General features: G+C 46.1%; 3 protein-coding genes across 3 annotated transcripts in view; 1 reads left to right on the top strand and 2 right to left on the bottom strand.

Moving 5' to 3' along the window:
• dnah5l (dynein, axonemal, heavy chain 5 like) overlaps nt 1-6,066 on the top strand; it is a 60,116-nt gene extending 54,050 nt beyond the window's left edge. Inside the window, exons 83-97 of the mRNA XM_085417603.1 lie at nt 18-188; nt 985-1,236; nt 1,328-1,454; nt 1,534-1,805; nt 1,874-2,038; nt 2,339-2,556; nt 2,684-2,739; nt 2,834-2,955; nt 3,073-3,223; nt 3,351-3,550; nt 3,633-3,821; nt 4,414-4,546; nt 4,626-4,834; nt 4,910-5,131; nt 5,412-6,066. Coding sequence (XP_085273729.1) covers nt 18-188; nt 985-1,236; nt 1,328-1,454; nt 1,534-1,805; nt 1,874-2,038; nt 2,339-2,556; nt 2,684-2,739; nt 2,834-2,955; nt 3,073-3,223; nt 3,351-3,550; nt 3,633-3,821; nt 4,414-4,546; nt 4,626-4,834; nt 4,910-5,131; nt 5,412-5,645 — 2,721 coding nt within the window. The 3' untranslated portion in view covers nt 5,646-6,066. The remainder of the gene's footprint in view (nt 1-17; nt 189-984; nt 1,237-1,327; nt 1,455-1,533; nt 1,806-1,873; nt 2,039-2,338; nt 2,557-2,683; nt 2,740-2,833; nt 2,956-3,072; nt 3,224-3,350; nt 3,551-3,632; nt 3,822-4,413; nt 4,547-4,625; nt 4,835-4,909; nt 5,132-5,411) is intronic.
• A 3,448-nt stretch (nt 6,067-9,514) lies between these two features.
• On the bottom strand, nt 9,515-15,154 carry cavin4b (caveolae associated protein 4b). The gene is made up of 2 exons (XM_085417681.1): nt 14,492-15,154; nt 9,515-10,931 (listed from the first exon to the last, which is right to left on the bottom strand). Exons 1-2 carry the CDS (start codon nt 14,852-14,854, stop codon nt 10,353-10,355), a joined length of 942 nt encoding a protein of 313 aa, XP_085273807.1. The 5' UTR covers nt 14,855-15,154; the 3' UTR covers nt 9,515-10,352.
• A 3,810-nt stretch (nt 15,155-18,964) lies between these two features.
• LOC146662802 (tomoregulin-1-like) overlaps nt 18,965-20,000 on the bottom strand; it is a 15,824-nt gene continuing 14,788 nt past the window's right edge. Inside the window, exon 10 of the mRNA XM_085417680.1 lies at nt 18,965-20,000. This exon is cut by the window's right edge and continues 1,554 nt beyond it. The gene's annotated coding sequence lies outside the window, so the exon portion shown is untranslated.

Genomic DNA, 20,000 nt, shown 5'->3' with positions numbered 1-20,000 from the left:
CCCATGTTCTGATGAAGGAGATGGAGGCAGAGCGAGTGAAGCTCCTGGAGGAGGTGACGTCCAACAAGAGGAAGATGCAGGAGCTGGAGGACAGCCTGCTGTTCAGGCTCACCAGCACACAGGGCTCGCTGGTGGAGGACCAGTCTCTGATCGAGGTGCTGAGCGTCACCAAGATCACCGCTCAGGAGGTACCAGCTGCTCCTTCACTGCGTCTCCTTAATTCAATTCAATTCAATTCAATTCAATTTTATTTATATAGCGCCAAATCACAACAAAAGTCACCTCAAGGCACTTCATAGATACAGAGAAAAACCCAACAATCATATGACCCCTTATGAGCAGCACTTTGGCGACAGTGGGAAGGAAAAACTCCCTTTTAACAGGAAGAAACCTCCAGCAGAACCAGGCTCAGGGAGGGGCGGGGCCATCTGCTGCGACCGGTTGGGGTGAGAGAAGGAAGACGGGATAAAAGTTATTGTCTGATGCATGTTTGTAATGTTCATCGAGGAAAACATTTAAAAATCATCAGCTGCACTCTATTAACGTCCAAGGATAAAAGTCTGCAGCTGGAATGTGAAGAATAAATCCGCTGTAAGGGTCACAAAATGGGGGGGGGGGCGCCCCCTAGGGGAGGCGCAGAGCCCTTGCGGGGGGGGGGGGGGGGGGGGGGGGGGCACAGTATGAATAAAATTAAATAAATTTTATAAATAAAATAAATGAATTAAAAAAAAGTGGGAGCAGCGCTGGGCTCTTCAAATCACGGACGAACAGGATCCCACATTCTTGATTTTTAGTTCACAAACACTTGTTGTAATGACTAACTACTCCTGACATGTTGGAGATGTTTGCTCTTTATACAGTAAAGTTACAGTGAGATACAAATAACATCAGGCTGATCCTGCCACGATTTGTTCCCCCGGTTCAAATCACAGACAAAAAGTATCCCACAGCTGTAGGTCCTGTCTGAGTCCTTTTATCTTCCAGGTAAGTGAGAAGCTGACGGTTGCCGCGGAGACAGAGGTGAAGATTAACCAGGCCAGGGAGGAGTACCGGCCAGTGGCCACCAGGGGGAGCATCCTCTACTTCCTGATTGTGGAGATGTCGCTGGTGAACGTCATGTACCAGACGTCGCTGTGGCAGTTCCTCGGGCTTTTTGATTCGTCCATGCAGAACTCGGCCAGGTCGCAGGTCACCTCCAAACGCATTAGCAACATCATCAGCTTCCTCACTTACCAGGTGCTCCTCATCAGCGCACACCTCAGGGCTGTCCTTTCTTTCCTGTAACGTGCACTCGAGTGGAGGTTCAGGATGTTTGTCTGTCCCTCAGGTGTACCGTTACACAGCCAGAGGTCTGTACGAGGAACACAAGCTGCTCTTCACTCTGCTGTTGGCTCTAAAGATTGACCTGCAGGCCCGAATCATCTCGCACGTGGAGGTGCTCACCTTCATCAAAGGTTACCTTCTCCTCCTCCTTTCTTCTCCTGCATCCTCCAGAGTCCTTTGAGAGTGAAAGTTGTTTCTCTCTCGGTGTAGGTGGAGCCTCTCTGGACCTGAACTCTGTAGAATCGAAGCCACGGCGCTGGATCCTGGACCAGACCTGGCTGAACCTGGTGCAGCTGTCCAGCCTGCCTGCGTTCTTCCAGATTCTGAACCAGGTGAACCAGAACGAGCGCGCCTGGAAAGCGTGGTTCGACCATCCAGCGCCAGAAGACGCCCCGCTGCCCGATGGCTACGAGGAGAAGCTCGACACCTTCCGGAAGCTTCTGCTCATCCGGAGCTGGTGCCCCGACCGGACCATCGCTCAGGTCTGACTGCTGATTTGATCTGACAGAGCAGACTGGTTAATGTGGAGGCTAACAGCTGATGGTTGCAGGCGCGGCGCTACATCTCAGATTCTCTGGGCCAACAGTACGCCGAAGGCACGGTCCTGGACTTGGACACCATGTTGGCAGAGAGCAACAACCGAACGCCGATGGTGTGTCTGCTGTCGATGGGCTCCGACCCGACTGAGAACATCGAGAGATTAGCCAAGAATAAGGTGAGGGCGAGTAGTGAAAGGGCGGAGGTGAACGATGATGTAATAAAAAGGAAAAACATCGGAAACTACCGAAATAATTAATACTAAGTACGAATAATATAGTCATAAATCCTATTGAAGCAAACGATCGGATATTTACTTTAAACCTAAAGAGTGCAGATGACCGGGGTACACAAGAAAATACAGAAATAATTTTTGTGTATTTATAGAAAAATTGCTGAAAGTACAGGAGCAAAAGCAAATTAAGGAAAAACACTGATTTATTTTGTTAAAGCCTAGATTTGATTTTTTTTGCTGCAGGGGGCGCCGTGCCATCCCATCTCCACGGGTCAGGGCCAAGAGGTTCACGCTCGCAGGCTATTGGCCAACAGCATGCTGGACGGCGGCTGGCTCCTCCTCCAGAACTGCCACCTGGGACTGGACTTCCTGGATGAGCTGCTGGAGACGGTCACATCAGCCGTGCCGGAGAGCGTGCACAAAGATTTCCGAGTGTGGCTGACGACCGACGTGCACCCCAGGTAACAATGACGAGGTCTGAGGTCCTGCTTTAAGTCCTGGCGGCTCCTCTGCAGGTTCACTTTACGGCACATTTAGTCTCAGCTTAAACCAGCAGAGCTGCTTGACTGTGTTTGTGTTTGTGAGCAGGTTCCCCATCACCTTCCTTCAGTCCTCCATCAAGTTCACCAATGAACCTCCTCTTGGTAGGAGACGTGATCCTGATGAACTCGTGAATTTTTATTGATCCTTCGCTGTCTTTCACTTTCCCACTTATTTTATTTTATCTGTCGGCATCAGGCATGAAAGCCGGTCTGAAGAGGACTTTTAATGGTGTCACTCAGGACCAGCTAGAGATCAGCAACCTGCCTCAGTGGAAGCCTCTGCTGTACGCTGTGGCCTTCCTCCACACCACCGTGCAGGTATCTGCCAACACCCACACGATCAGATTCATAAATCCACCGTTTCTTTGTGGAAAACAGCTCCTGTAAGATCATTCTGATGTTATCATTTCTCCTTCTTCTTCTTTATCCCATCAGGAGCGTCGTAAGTTCGGTCCGCTCGGCTGGAACATCCCCTACGAGTTCAACCAGGCAGATTTTACCTCCAGCATCCAGTTTGTGCAGAACCACCTGGACAACCTGGACGTGAAGAGAGGCGTGAACTGGAGCTGTCTGCGCTACATGCTCGGTCAGTCTCTTTAAACCTGCTCTGTTCTTTCCACTGTAACGTTTCATCCATCAGATTATGAGAGAAACCTCAAACCCTCCAGGTATCCAGAAATCTTCCTGACTCTTTCTTCACGTCTGCTCTCCAGGTGAAGTCCAGTATGGCGGTCGGGTGACGGATGACTTGGACAAACGGCTCCTCAACACGTTCACGCGTGTCTGGTTCAGTGAGAGCACCTTCAGTGAAGCTTTCTGCTTCTTTAAGGGCTACAGCATCCCTGCCAAGGCCAAGAGCATCCAGGAGGTCCTGCAGCACATCGAGGGGCTGCCGCTGGTCGACTCACCGGAGGTCCGAGCACGCTCAGAGACGGGACGCGTCCACACTGAGGCAGTACTAGCCCAGTCACATGTCACATTTCTCCTGTTTACAGGTGTTTGGACTCCACCCCAACGCTGACATCACCTACCAGACCAACCTGGCGAATGACACGCTGAGCACCATAATCAACATCCAACCGAAGGACACCGGAGGCGGGGCCGGGGAGACCAGGGAGGCCAGCGTGCAGAGACTAGCCAATGAGATGCTGGAGAAACTGCCACCTGACTACATCCCACATGAGGTGCTTGTTTAGCACCGAACGGCCGACCCAAAACTCGACGAAGAACACAATCCCACCAGCTAGCTTAGCTTAGCATGAATACTGGAAACAGCTGAGCTGCTGTGTAAGCAACAAGCTGCCAAGTTAAAAACAAAAATGTGCTCATGTTCAAAGCAGCTTTGTTAGGCTCAAGAAACACACGCAGCTCTGTGCAGCTCAAACAAACAGTGTACTAATACACGAGTGTCAGAGATGCAGGTGAGCAGCTTTGGGTACGTTTGGACCGAGCCAGGGTAGCTGTTTCCTGTCTCTAATGTTTATGCTAAGCTAATATTATTGATCTTTGACAGGAAGTGAAAAAGAATGCAGAGATAAATGTGACAATAAAGCACAGTGTGGTTGTACTCTAGAGCCCGGCTGCTAACCCCGACCGTCGCCCAGTGAATGATGGAAACGAGTGAATAGATTTCAGACAGCAGATTTGTCAGCGTCTGATTCTTTTAGATGAATTCAGACTTTAAATCATCAGCAGAATCTGGCATCTCTGAACCATCAAACACGAACACGTTCATGAGTCCTCTGGAGAAACATGACGTCTCTGTGTGTTTTGAAGGTCAAAGGTCAACTCCAGAAGATGGGTCCTCTTCAGCCAATGAACATCTTCCTCCGACAGGAGTTGGACCGAATGCAGCGTGTCATCAGCAGCGTACGGAGCACGCTCACTGACCTCAGACTGGCCATCGATGGTCAGTCACACGCACACACACACACACACACACACACGTTCACTGACGCTCAATCTGACTCGTGCTTCCGCCGTTGCAGGGACCATCATCATGTCTGAAGACCTGCGCGACGCCCTCGACAGCATGTTCGATGCTCGGATCCCGCGCCTGTGGCTGAGGCTCAGCTGGCCATCGGCCACGCTCGGCTTCTGGTTCAGCGAGCTGCTGGAGAGGAACCAGCAGCTCAGCGCGTGGATCAGCGCCGGCCGGCCCAACCAGTTCTGGCTCACCGGCTTCTTCAACCCGCAGGTTGGTTCGTTGTTCCGGAAATCTGGAGTTTTGGAATTCTTCAGTTTTCTTTCCGAATGTTTTTTGTTTCTTTAGGGTTTCCTGACCGCCATGCGCCAGGAGACGACACGCTCCAACCTGTCCAGGGGCTGGGCCTTGGACACGGTCACCCTTAGCAACGATGTCACCAAGATGATGAGGGAGGACGTCTCAGCTCCGCCCCCTGAAGATGTGGGTGGAGTCTATATCTATGGCCTCTTTCTGGATGGAGCGGGATGGGACAGACGTGGCGCCAAACTCGTTGAGGCTCCGCCCAAAGTTTGTCTTTTTAAAATCAGTGTTTTTTTACTTAAATTAAAATAATAAACTGAAGCTTTAAAAAACTTCAGTGTTCAAAAGTCCAACGTTTTACTGTTTCTGTATTTTTTTGTAAATTAACATAAAAACATTTTAAGAGTTTTTAAAAGATTCATCTAATGAAAAATTATGAATTATTAATTGATTCAGAAACTAAATCTAAACTAAAATTTAGGAACTAAATGAAATCAAAGTATTTTTGTTTTTGCTCAGTAATAATAAGTTTGTCTCTGCCCCTCAGGTCCTCTTCACCCCCCTCCCTGTGGTCCACGTCTTCGCCGTCAGCTCAGCCAACATGGCCGACAGTAAGCGTCCCCCTGGCGGCGGGGGGGCGGTCAGCCTGTACTCGTGTCCCGTCTACAAGAAGCCTCGACGCACCGACCTGAACTTCATCTTCTCCCTGCAGCTGAGGAGCGTGCAGCCGCCCGAGCACTGGACGCTGCGAGGCGCCGCGCTGCTCTGCGACTGCAAGTGATCCAAACGTTGTTGTTCCACAGACACGGACAGACACTGACCGTGGGGCTCTGCTGCGTCTCACTCAGACCTCCCCACAGTTTCAGTTTGAGCTTTTTTATTCTGATGTTCTGATAGTTTCCATTTTTCTTCAGCACCAAACATGTTTGTAGGTTTTTAGTCTGTTAAATTTATGAAAATCAAAATGTTTCCACCTCTTCTCTCTGCAAGTCTCTAATAATAATAATAATAATAATAATAATAATAATAATAATAATAATAATAATAATAATAATAATAATAATAATAGTAACATTAATGATTTTGTATGTGACCTCACACAGTAAAGCTGATGTGAGGATCATCACAGTTCTGGTGATTGTACGAACTTAATGCATAAAATAATAATTTGTTTTAATTAAAAAACTTTCCATCTGTCATTTCCTGAGTGTTTCAAAATAAAAGTCCTTTCTTTCATGTTTTGAATGTGATGCTGCTCCTGTGATGCCTTCAAATCTGTTTCAGTCTGCAGTTTTTTACAGTTCAGACCCAAAGTGACTCAAACATTTACTTAAAAGAGGTTTTTGTTCGTCTGGGTTTTCCTGCTCAGCAGCGCTAAACAGGCAAAACACACAAACAGAAAGAAACAGGAAAATATGTGTTTCTTTGAACAATGCAGCAGCAAAATGAAAGACCAGGATTTATTTTTTAATGATTGACAAAAACATTAAATGATCATTTTTATTTTCACATAAATGTTCCATCGGTCCTTCTTTTAGAAGAAGTTTAGAAATTAAAAATACTAATAACACAGCAGGAAAAAGCCGACAGCACGAGTCCTGAAAGGCTTAAAGAGAAAATAAACGCACAAAGAATGAAACAAAAAGGCACAAAACCTCAAAGCAAGAGTGAATTAAATCTGACCGACACACAAAGATGCTAAAAGCCCCAAACAGGAACATGTGAGGTCATTAATGCCTGTGTGTGTGTGGGTGTACATGTTTACATGTCTTTGTGGGGACCAAAATGCCCGTCCCCACAAGTTTGAAGACATTTTTGGGACTCAGGATGTGGTTTCAGTGTCAGGGACAGTCGGGTCAGGGTTAGGCATTCAGTCTTAATGGTTAGAGTAAAAGGCTGAGGAGAGCATGATGTCAAATAGATGTCCCCACAAGAATATGAAAACACAACCGTGTGTGTGTGTGTTACTGTGAATTTGTGAGACAAGTGAAGATTTCAGAATCAGTGAGAAATGTTTCACTTCCTGTTGGTGAAGAAGAGCAGACTCCTCTTCACCAACAGAAATGAAGAAGCTCTTATTTTGACGAGCTCAGCCACGAGCAGAGGCGACCCTGCAGAGGTGAAGGTCACAGTCAGAATCAGCGCCAGAGAACCGCACGAGGACGGCCTCATTGGTCACGGCTGAGTTCACTATGTGATGGTAACAAGCTGATTATTACAGAACAGGAAACACACGTCTGCTCATCAAACACCAGCTGCTGCTGCTTTTATCAGTCTGCCAACAAAACCTCACAAGAAAGAAGTTTGTGTGAGTTTGCAGCGTTCCTCTAAACTGAAAACTAAAACAGACTGAAAATGGGAGCATGCAGCCGCACTCGAGAGTCCGGCAGCTTAAATGTGTTTGTCTTCATCTGTAGTTACGTTTCATTGGCTGGAAATGTGCTAACTGGAATCATTCACGAGTCCAGATGAACAAAAACAAGTGTTTACTGCTCCACGCTGCACGAATCTGAGTCAAAATCACTCGGACGCGCCCACGTAGGCATTCCACTAAAACCATGTGACCACCTTTAAACCTGTCATGAATATAATTTTAGACTTTTCACTTTATTTTGAAAGAACACGTTTGCAGGAAGTGCGGCTGCTGCAGAAACTCTTCACTTTTCACTGGCTTTAATCTTGAAGGTTTCTCCAGATGTGGAACATTCATGCTAAACATTCAACATCTGGCGAGCGTCTCCGTGTAAAACACTGACAAACTCAAACTTTATACGGTAACTGACAGATTTATTCCTCCATTTTCAGGCTTTTCACAATGAACTTGGATTAGTTTGATGCTTTTATTCACGTTGGTGAATAAAACCAGCCAAGAGGCTGATTCCTGCAGAGGAGGAGGCAGAGTGGAGGAATCTGCAGGTTCTGTCTCTAACACACAACCAGAGCTTCAATCATAACGAGCACATAATAAAACCATGATCGACTCTTTTAGCCTGTTTCCTCTGGATCCAACAGGATCTAACAAACCCCAGCTTCTGCTGGGACACTGGTCATCATGGGAGGAAAAAGATGGCTGCTGTGTTGCTGTTTCCTGTCTTACACCAGCATTATACTTCCTGTATCTGTTTTTAATCAGAGGATGAACTTAAAGCTTTCAGTCTGCTCTACAACCCACCACCTATCCACACGTGTGCTAAGTGACTGGAAATCAGTAAAACTTCTACCAGACTTTAGTAAATATTGCATTAAGATGAGCAGACAGATTTTAATCTCAGCATCGCAGATTTTTCAGGACACTGGAAGAGTTCCTGCCGTGGATTTAGATGTTAGTGTTGTGTGGATGATCCCGTTCTGTGATCTTTGTGTTACTGATGCTTTTACACTTTAGGACCCTCGAGACCTCTGCTGCTCAGCCGTCCTGATCGCTGCCTCCACTTTAACCAGTGCCAGAGGCTGTAACCTCTGATCATTTCACCTGCACCGACAGCAAAACTCTTCTCCAGAACCAAACGTGCCATAAACCCATCACAGGGCTCTAGACTAACTTTTTGACATGGGCGCACCGGTACACCTAACTTTAAAAATTTAGGCGTACCGGCACAAAAGTTAGGCGCACTCAAATTTTTCAACCGCATCGCTTAACACCGCAGTTTTACATGTGCACTTTCTTTGGGGGGGGGAAGTCCATACAGACAATATTAATTTCTAAATTATTAACTAACAAACTTGTGCTTAAAGTGCTTTGTCAATATTGTAAAAAATGTTAAAAACTTAATCATCATCTTGGCCTCCTCTGACGACCTGTTTGCTGCTGTCTGCTGCTGAAAGGCCGTGGGGAGAGGGGACACTTGGGCAGTGCATTTACTGCAGCATATAATGTGTTTTCTGGATACACTGTGCTTTTTCAGCATTCAAATATTGATGGCACCGTGTCAGAGCACTGGCTATGAATTTCAGACAGATCAGGCCTTAACTTAACAAAAAAGTTATCAATAGTTCTTTTCATCTTTTCTTATTACCCACAGCTACAGTACATCCACTTCTCTCAGGCCTAGGCTGCTCACTAGGGCTGAGTATCATCACTGATTTCTATAATCCATTCAATTCCGGTTCTCAAAGTCCTGATTTGATTCAATTTAGCCTCAGACAGTCAGAAATATTATAATTCTGATCATTTATCAGTACTGATACACATGAGACTTCATCAGAATTGTGAAAATCACAGCAGATGCCTTTGTGTGAAAGTAACTGAGAATAAAACAGAAAAACATGAAGGAGATTTTCCTGGTCTGGCTTTTTATAGCAGATAACCTTAAAAATATTCTACAATGTTCTGCATATAAAGTTTAAATTTCTTCAGTATTGAACAGCAGAAATTAGGCTTTCTTGTCCGAGGTCATTTAAGTGAAAAAAGAAAAAGCGCTGTAAACAACGCTAGACTGGTGGGTAATAAGCGAATGAATAATGCAGAAAACAGATTTGAGACGGGAAACTGTTCCTGAAGTACAGAGAGAGAGAGAGAGCTGTGCAGGAAGTGTGATTTTTATCGTGGTGGAAGCAAAACAGCAAAAGTCAGAGGGAATTCATGACGACATTGATCAAATGTGAAGCGCAGTTTGCTGCTTCTTTTGCTGCTGGCTCGGTGAATTTTGGTTGGAGAGAGACAAAACCTGCAGCTCAGAATCAGCGCAAAAAGACGTAAACACAGCGCGGACCCGAAGAATCGCTAAGCTCCGACAGCGTGTCCGTGTTCAGGCCGTCGGGTGAGAAAGCCGAGAAAGACGAAGCTGATTCTGATGTGTTGGGTCCGCTCCGTGTTTAGGTCTTTGTGTGGAATCCGTTAATGAATTGATATCGCTTTATTCAAGCTACTCACCTCTCTCTTCCACCTGCACTTTCAACTGGACCACGGCCAATCAGAGAGGTCCCGCCCCTGACTATCTCTGATTGGTTTAGTCCACGATAGGGGCATAATGTGTGTCTGTTGTTGACCACACGGAGAGTTACAGAGATTTTTTTTTTGTTACCGGAACAGTTGGTCGCACCTGTGCAACCAAATATTTATTTTTAGTCGCACCACTGAAAAATTTGGTCGCATTTGCGACCAAATTGGTCGCACTCTAGAGCCCTGCATCACAGCTTCATCATCAGCTCAGTCTCAGCAACATGCAGACGACCGAGCAGCAGAAACTCTGCAGGGAACGTCTGAAGTCTGTTCTTCAGTTTTCCCAGCTCACTGTTTATTGAACACGAGACCGAAAAATAACTTCACTCGGGATTTGTTGGTAAATGTCCAGAAGCACACTTGCTCTCAGGAGCCGGGTTTGATGTTCAGTCTGATTGGATCTGTTCTCTGCTTGCTTCCTTCAAGTGTTCAACACAAAATAATCTTTATTTTATTTTTTAATGAATCATTTATTCTTGTACAGCTACCCAAAAACCTTCCTCTCAGTGTGTCTCAGAAGTCCAAAGAAAGGGCGCAGATCTGGTTTTAGGACAGCTGCTTCATGTCGTACATCGGCACCTCAGATCCCTCCGCTCTGCCCTCGTCTTCGGCCGGCCTGGCAGCGTGAGGGCTGGTCTTGCGGCCCTTGGGAGGAGGGACGGGCAGAGCTCCTTCCGTGACGCCCTCGGCTCCCTCCTGGCCCTCTGCCACAGTCCTCTCCTTCTTCAGGTTGAGCTTGGCTGGGACACTCTTGGTGATGGTGTCCTTCAGCTTCTCTCCCGACTGCTTCAGCCTTTCGCCGGACTGGCGGATCTTCTCGCGCCTCTCGGCCGTCACGATGCGCTCGCCGAGTTTGTTCACCTTGGTGCCCAGGTTCTCGCGGGTCTTGCTCATGTTCTCCTTGGAGAAGGTGGCTTTGAAGCTCTCGATGCGCGTCAGCCCCGTCTTCTTTATGCGGCTGGCTGCCGAGGAGTCGGCCTCCTCCACCACCATGTACTCCTCGTCCGACTCTGGAGGGAGCTCGAACTTGTCGGGCTCCACCTCGGCACTGGCCCGGGCCCCGCCGCTGCTGCTGGGCTCCTCTGGCTCGTTTCCCGGGGCGACAGATTTCACCTCCTGGTCACCCTGAGAAACAGAGAGAGAGAGTGAGAGAGAGAGCAAAGAACAAGCTTGAAAACAAACCGATTCAATGGTCCATGTCTTTTGGTGGACAAAGTTCAGCAGTGATGTCAGATGTAATTGTGTCTTTGTATGAAGTGTGTCATGCAGACTTGTGCTGGGCCGTGATCCTGCATCCAGAAATAACCTGCAGCACCTGTTTCTGCAGCTCAGCGCGCGCCTGCAGGAAGCTAATATCTGCTAGCAGCGCAGAGCAACACGGGATCGCTTTCAGCTCCAGGCTGCGTCACGCCGTGCATCTGTCTGTAACTCTGAGATCAGGTTACGCAGAAAAGCAGAGAGTGAAGCTACAGCTCCACAGTCCCACTCATTCATACTGGGGGCTGCCCAGTAAGCCTGCAGTCTGACCCCACATAGCAAACACCAGCAGCAGGTGTGCTGCTTAAACCAGCCTCCAGTTCAATCAACTCAATGAAAACAGTCCAGATGAGACTGTTTATAATGTTGATCTGTAGTGATGTAGATGTGCTGTGAGCATCATGTGCAGCAGTTTGGACACCAGAGCGGAAAAGAGCCGATCAGGAAATCCGAGCTGCCATCCTGTCGTCTCAGGAAGCTGAAGTTCATACCTTGACGATGGGATCCATAAACGTTGGGCTCAAGTTACTTTGAAATGTCGCGTTCACTGAATGCAGATCACATGGAAATGAATCTAATGAGCAACATGATCCATGAAACATGGAATCCAATCTGATTACTTATGGAGGGTTTAAAAACAAACATCAAAGCTGAACTGATGTTACAAAATGTTCAGATTCTGAAAACTCTTTTTATATTCAGCTTTTACATTTGGTCGACTTTAATCAGTTACACGAACACTGTTATTGCCGTCACACTGTTTATTCCTCATCAGTCTGTTTGATGTTGTAAAAAATGTTTTTCACGACATTTTTTAATGTTTCTGTTCCCAAACTGCTCAGACATCTTCGACTTATTTGTCTGAATAATGTGAATAATCCTGCAGTTAAACCCAAATGAACCTGTTACTTAACTTGTAGTTAGCATGCTAACAGAAGCATCACAGATGTGACACCTGATATGTTTGAGCTGACATTTCCACAGCTCTGATGAACACAGCACACTCAGAGCTGAGCTTCTCAGCAGGAAGCAGCTAATGAACGGTAAAAACTCAGCCTCTAAATCGCTCTGATCATCCTGCTGTCGTCGGGTTCATCTGTGCACAAACAGACTGTGAGGCTGTTTGATGCTGAACACACAGCAGTGACTGTGTGCAGCTTTCTGAGGTCATCTTTCCTGAGCTGAGACCAGGACTGAAACCCGAGCTGGATGGACTCGTCCAACAGCAAACAGTTTAACCATTTGACTCATTCTTTGTGGTTAAAAAAAGGAAACTCTGGGACCTCTCTGCTCTGCCAGACTGCAGGAGCAAGGGCCAAATATGGAGGGTCGAAGGCTATGAGCCCATCTGACCTCCTGACATGGGTTGTGTGCTGAGTCCCCACAGCTTTTGCTTCCACTGGGAGGATTTCCTCCATCAGTCTAACTGGGAGCAGGCAGCAGCTAATGAAATGGTTCATAGCCAGAGAGAGAACGAGGGAGGGCAGACAACTATATTAGGAGATGGAGGAGCTGCAGACTCAGAATAACCTGGTTTGTCAGCAGTCAGCTGGCTCAGTCACTTACAGTACAGCAGCTCTGTGAGCTCAACACGCTTCATTTTCTTCTTACTGCTGTGGAAAAGAAGCAGCTGGGAGGTGTTTCCTAAAGAGGCCTTGGTGGATGTGACTGCCTGCTGTGTAAAAGTCACAGCTCTACATGAGAGGGAACTCCACAGTCACAGTGTCGTTTATTTAGTCAGAGTGTGATCGTCACTCATTAAGTCTCTGAGAGCTTCAGGATGAGCACAACCACCAAACGTCAGCGTTCGTCTAAGAACCGAGAACGTAGCATCACAGGATCTAAAAACTCGAGTTAATGTGAAAATTCACAAAACGTAAACAAGCATGGAAGTCTTTCCTATTTCTGCTTCCATCCCACACGGCGTGATGTTTGCATTTCTGTGTGGCCTCACTGACGGGACTGCAACCTGACGCTGTAACAGAACCACGCCCTGCAGTCACCGCACTAGCTTACATGCTAACTTGAATGCTGAATTCACTGCGTCACTTAAAGTGAATGTTTTAATGTTTAACAAGTGCTTAAATCAGCTGATTCTTCACACAGTGAACTAAAAGCAATGCTCTTTGATAAATTAGGTTTCATTGTGTAACGAAGCATCAGTGTCTCTTTATTGCATAAAATTCACAAATGTGTGTTTTTGCATCTTTGAGCGTTGCTGGTTTAACAGCTCGTCTTTGTGTAAAAGTTTTGCCCAACTCAGTTATAAAAAGATAAATAATAATCTTTTTATAACTGTTAATAATAATAATGATAATCTGAAATCAATAATACGTGAGCTGCATACAAATCTGAAATCAGTCCTCTTTTACTTTAGTTTTCTAAAGTACATGACTCGCTGTGAGCTTCAGGTCTGTGCGGTAACCTTTCAGCACACTGAAGCTTATCCAGGGCTAAAATAACCGCGTCACTGTCATGCTGCCAGCTGCTAACTGTGAAGGCCAAAGAAGTAAAATGAATCCCGGTGTGCTTGTTGCTATTTCAAACCTCAGAGGTTGAGACTGAGACTTTCATCGGCTGGTGTGAATCTTAAAAGAACTCAGATGTGAATCAACAGTGACATAAAAACAAAACGAGGTGGTCACAAACATGCTCTCAAAGAACACAACAGTCATGTTAAACTCCAGTAAAGATCACAACTGCAGCTCACTTTGAGTTTAACATCAGTGACCACCGCCCATCAGCAGTTTGTGTACTTCATAAAAACATCCTGTGACTTTTCTTGGAATTAAAGACCTGGAGGTGAGCGAATGCCTATTTTAGACATAAACCAGCTGGATCCACCTTTACAGTCGTCTTTCGTCAAACACCAGCTGGCCTTATTAACTTCTACAGTCCAAAAGTTCAGTTTGTCCCCTGATGAAACCAGCTGCCAGGATTACTGTGGACTAAAAAAAATAATGATGCAGAGGCTCAAACCCCACAGAACCCCAAAGTGAGCCAATCCATTACTCTGGCTTCTTAATAAAGACATAAAAGAAAGTCCTCTTTCTAAGATTTAGGATTCTTTGTGCTGATAAAACAATGCTAACTGCACTGGTGCTGTATGGTAGGAGCATTTCACCAGGCCACCTTTAGACACAGAACAGTGACAGAGGCTAATCCAGTCCCCCGGGCTGGTAGCTCCAAATTATATCTTTATTATTGGAATTGGTTTTGCTGGTGTTGACTGTTGACAACTGCTGATTTTGTTTGGGTTTGTCATTTCAGATCTACTGAATCAACCATCCACTGATCTTCAAACAAGAAGAACTACATCAGTAATCCCTTGGTTGGATGTCCAGAAGGACTGTTTCCAACATTCCTTGATCCATGAAGCATATTAAGAACAAGAACTTTCTGATACAGAGAACGCGTGAGAGTCTTACCTGATAAATGACCACCCTGAACTTGTTCTTGGCGAGGAGGTCACCCTGAGTGGCCTCCACCTTCTTGACCCTGATGTTCTGGTTCTCCACACGCACCCTGACATCCTTGATGTGCCGGCTGACCTTCCGTGTTTTCTCCAGCAGCCGGTCGACGGTAGAGCTGGTGTTGGCGTGCTCATTGGTCAGTTTGACAACGTCGGCCTGGATGGTTTTGACCGTGCTCTCCAGCTCAAGCTGACGCTCCTCCATGCGCTGCTGTGTGACCTGGACGCTGTCCATGAGGCCCGCCACGCGTTCCAGCAATGCCATGATGCTACCCGCATCATCTCCGCCACCAGTCGTCATCCCCGGTTTATCGGTCATTCTTGCTGCTTGGTTGCTGGTAATATTCTCGTTGCTTGGTCGATCGACTGTTTGTGTCCAGTGATCCAGAGATAAAAGGAACAAAGTAATGAGGAAGAGGAGGATGACTTGGACAGGCAAACTCCAGTAAAATGTACTCCAGTTAAGAGTGAAATTTGAAAGATGTGAAGAACAAAGATATGAATTCGAGGATGACTGTCGAAACACTGGGAATATCCAAAGGAAGACCTCAGAAAGGAAAATTAAAGAAAGCAGGAGGACAGGAGGACCAGATCACCCCTCTACGACTGGAGGGTGACCCTGAAACTGTTCAGATCAACTCATAGACTCCACCCTACTGGGAGAGAAAGGGAGGGGGGTGGGGGTGATCGGAGTCAAGAGGAGGGACGGAGGGAGGCTAAAAAGAGATGAGCTAAAATGCAGTGGGAGCGTTAAAGCGGAAGGTGGACCGGAGCTAAAATCCTCTTTAGTCAGTATCATAGCTGCAGTTTAAATGCACCCAGACTGTGAGACGTTACAGAGCAGTGAGGATCACGTTGATCTGACTTGGTAAGTCACGTTGAGGCCCTGAGGAACACCGAACTAGCCAAAACTTTCCATCAATCAGAGGATTTTTAAGGGGAAATGGATATTACGGGAATGCATGTGTTAATGAGCGAGAGAGATAAAGAGTGACATGGATCCCAGCTTCTCTCTGTGTTCTCGGCTGCTAAAAATACAGCGAGGGTAAAGTGACTCCCTGTGCTTCTTTGGGACGTGAGCATATTAAAAGGAATGGAAACCCCCTCCCATCTATTTCTCCACATCCATCTATCCCCCATCACCTTTTCACTTGTTCTGTCTTAATCCCTCCCTCCAGGTTTAGACGTTTTTGGCACCCCAGGCCTCCAAATGAGCATTCATGATGCTAACACTCGCCTTCACTGCCATCTTTGTTCTTGACTTGAGCCGGGTAGTCCAAGTTTGGATAAGGAAGTGGAGCAAGAGATGGGAGGAGCAAGCAGTCAACATCACGTTGTGATAGGCTGAGTTAACTTTCAGTCAAAGTGAACACATTTTAAAATCATGTCAAGCTCTGCTATCTCACATGCTAATTTTCAAACGCCAGATTTTAGTAGGAGCATGAAGAAGTGTTCAGTGGGAACGCAGAGGCACGATCGAACTGTGACAGGAGGCAGAAACACTTAGTATTGTTGTTTGCTCGTAGACTTAAATTACACCTTTCTTGAAAAAAAAAGTATTGTTGTTTTATAACACTTAATACTTCTTGATAGGTTCAGTTATACTCGTCTGGGTGCCGGAGTTTCTGCTTTACTGTATTAAACTCTTACAAAGCTAAAGTTTGAACCAGCCCAACAGAACCACAGATGTATTCTTTTTCATTCATATTATAATCTGATGTCACCCACTGAGTTGTAGCTGGCACCTACAGTTAGCACATAGCATGTAGCCTTTGCCAGTTAGCTAATTTATCACAATGTTTGCAAAACCACCACCTGTGCTTAATGGTCCAGCTTGCCCACTAAACCCATAAGTTAGCAGTAACATACTGGTCTTCCTAGAAGTTCAGCTTGAGTCTTCCAGGTACAAACATATACTTGGTTGACAGTCTGACAACTGCGGCTAATTGCTGCGATGATAGTGAATAAAAAGACGATCCTAGAGAGGTCGAGCGGGGAATTCTTGATAAAATGACAAAGGGAAGAAGGAAGAGGAAACACTTATGGGCATGTTTGGACATTTACTTTAGGAAAAATGGGAAATAAATGCAGTGATTTATTGCAAACATGCAAGCATACATGGAAAAATAGTGTTTAAGGCAAAAACAGAGTTTGTAGTAATTCTACCTTGATGCTTAAAAGTCAGTATTCTTTATGAACACCTTTATTCTTCAGCTCAGTCTGAACTCTGTCATCTCTGTAAGTTACCACTTCAGTCATGCTGGCGTCCGGCTCCGGGGAGGCCGATCCATGACTGACAGAGTTCCTCTGTCTGTTTCTATCCAGATGTGCTTTCACTGCACTGGCCGTGTGTTTGGCTCAGTATCATGCTGAAACACGAAGCTGCTGATAATCAGATGTCTCCAGATGTTCCCGAATGGTGGCTCAGATTCTGATGTAACTTTTCTGAGTTTATAATTCATCAGTTTATCAAAGATCTCCAACACCTCTGACTGACCTGCAGCTGAAGGCCTCGCACTTCTTCTTCTGTACAGTTTTCTCAGAGTAGGATACACTGCACGCCATATGCCAAGTTTCCAGCCAACAGCTCTTTGGGAGTCACCTTGTTGGTGCAAAAATACAATTTTATGTCCATTTAAAAATGAAAAACAAAACAAATGTTTTGTTTGTGACCTGCTTTTGAGCTTAAAGATACAAAACTCGGCTCTTTGGTTAGTCATCTGTTATGTTAGGACACAACACTGGTTCATTTCTTGAATTAGGAGTCTTCTTCTGCCTGAAAGATTCATAGGTCAGATGTAGTGGTTCAACAAACCCAAAAGCCCTTCCTCTGAAAACGGTGGAGTTTAAAGAAATTAGGCGTGGTTCACGACTTCTGCACAGAAGCACACATGGTGGTAGTAACTTCTGACATCTGTTTCATGGCATTTTGTTGTGTAAGGTTCAGCAGGATGAAGTAAAACCACTCATAATCATTGGTGGTCTGAGCTTTCTGATTTTCTCTTAACATCTGTGAACATACAAAGATCGGAAACATAATCCAGCTCCTGCTTTTGAACCCTTTCCAATCGTAGCCCGACCTCACCAAAAAAGAAAGAAGAGCGTTCAAAGCTCTGACATGCAACCCATCATTACTTTAACCTTCCAGAAGAAAACAGAGAATGAGGGAGGTGGGCCAGAATCAGGTGAAGACAGAAGGGGACTCCCCGCTGTCTGAAAGCTCTCCACCAGCTGCTGCCTATAATTATCCTGCCATCACTGCTATATTTAACCGCACCTCCCTGCAGAAGACACGAAGGCTTCATCAGCCACCGGGCGCGCTTGGTTTTCGCCTCTCAAAGGTGTAAAAATTTAATGTGAAGTAAAAACACTTGAGATGAGATAGGAAGGAGTTTGAAACCTGCCACCGGCCCAGCTCGAGGTTCAGGCTGGAGCAGATGTGCAGCTTGGAACCTCTGAAAATCGTTAGGTAGAAGGACCGGAAAAATGGTGAGAAACTGGCCAATGTTCAAAGACCCTGGAAGGCCTTCGGAAACCTGAAGAACTGTTGTTCTGTCCGGCTCCTTCTTAGCACGGGTCATAAATAAGCTGAAGCCCTGACGAGAGGCTGGGAAACCGTTCATACAGCAGGAAGCGCTGTGTTCTGGAGCCTCGCTGGTCAGGCTACACGATAATCGATGGGTCCAACATGGCGGACTTTCAGCTCGCTGAGGTGCTCCACCTGAAGCGTCACTGACTGTTACAGCTGCGGATGAAGCGGACTCGTCGGGGTCTCTGCTGCATCCATGTGGCCGGCTGAGATCCAGGATGTGGAATCAGCCGAGAGCCCACTTCAGTTTTATATTTCAGATTCAGAGCATCCTCCCTGTGCTGGCCACGTGTTCGGCTTCTTCACTCGGTAGCACGTCTTCAGACGCTCATTTAGACTTTATTCATGCTGTCGCACTGTCATACCCATATTTATATGTAATCTTTAAATAGTTCAAAGACTATAGTTAAAACACTCTGAGGCATTTTTAGACTAAAATTCAGCGGACTTGTCACGGACTGGAATCTGCTGAAGCACAGTTTGAATGCACTTTTACTTAATACCGTTATAATCAAATGAATCAAATAATAACATCATGGATATGACTGTGTTTAATGAGCACTGTGCTTGAGGCCTTTGACCATCAGAAACTATTTTCAGGATTTATTTCCATCAAATATTCAGATTGTTGGGATGATGAGCGAGTGAGAAACTGAGGGACAGATTATTGACCCGTCACCACTGCCCCCTGCTGGGCATTAGGAAAGACTGCAGCCAGTGCATTCATACCTCCAGGTGTTTAAGCATGGATCAGTATCAGCTGTGAAAACAGGTCCAGATGTTTGTGTGAAGCTTTATTAAGAGGCCGGCTCAGAAAACGGACACATGAAGACGCAGAGGTTCAAACATCATAATTTAATGCTAATTCAGCTACAGCACAGTCTAAACAACAACTTCACGGTTCATGCAGGATCAACATCTACAGCAACATCTGGCCCGTTCCCTGCGACAAGCGCCACCAAGACCGTGGCGGTTCACCTCAGGGCAGCGGCGCGCGAGGCGAACCCGAGCCCAGCTTATCGGCCTACTCCTTCTAACACAACAAAACAACCAACACGGACACGTGGTACCATCGTTACGAATCAGAATGAAGATAAAAAGCTTGACGAGGTCCTTTAAATTATCGCCAGCTTGTCCAAACACACAAACATTGGAATCCATTTCCGGAATGGCGTCATCTGAAAATTAGGCAATAAAATAATTAGCATAGCAACCTGTACATGTCGGCTTGTACCTCATTATTATTTTTAAGCAGTAGAAAAAACAGCATTTTGGTTTTCAGGTGGATCTCATTGTAACAAATACAAAAAGTGTTTAAAGAAAGTTTCTCTAAGGAGACGTGACGTTTGACCCTGTGAGACGTAGCACAAAGTCAAAAACAAAAAACACGCCTGAGATACGAGTCGGCTCACATCTGAGGGGCACGGGGCTCCGGTGGTCCCTGATAATCCTGTAGTCCCGCTGCACAGCGCCCCCTGGACAGTTAAGGCGGTACAACACATGCGTGACAAAGTAAACAAAGAAAAACAAGAGAAGTTGGCCAAACGTGAGCAGCAGTGCATCATGGGAATTCTCAGCATGGCAACGTCCACAACACGCGTTCATTAAACCTTCAAAGTGGATTTCTTCTGCTCATTTCCAGCTCCACCTGTTTGTCATTACACCGCCAGCGTAGCTTTGCATGATTCACAGTTCAAAATCATCCTCATTTATCTGATTCTGCCCTTCATGCAGAGCCTCGCTGCCTCCAGCTGAAATCAGCTGCTTTCCCTTCAAGGCCTCCTTTTTGTTTCTTTTTCCGATTGGCCAAAGTCAGGAAGCCTGCTGAGGGGCAGTATGAGCAGAACAGCTCTTCTTCATCACATCTGTCGCTTTC

The sequence above is a fragment of the Rhamphochromis longiceps genome, linkage group LG9 (genome assembly GCF_057381845.1).
Source record: "Rhamphochromis longiceps isolate RC_006_pf linkage group LG9, R_longiceps_female_GT1.1, whole genome shotgun sequence".
Classification (NCBI taxonomy): Eukaryota; Metazoa; Chordata; class Actinopteri; order Cichliformes; family Cichlidae; genus Rhamphochromis; species Rhamphochromis longiceps.
The sequence above is the reverse complement of the archived record's forward strand: the minus strand, read 5'-3'. Positions and strand labels throughout refer to the sequence as shown.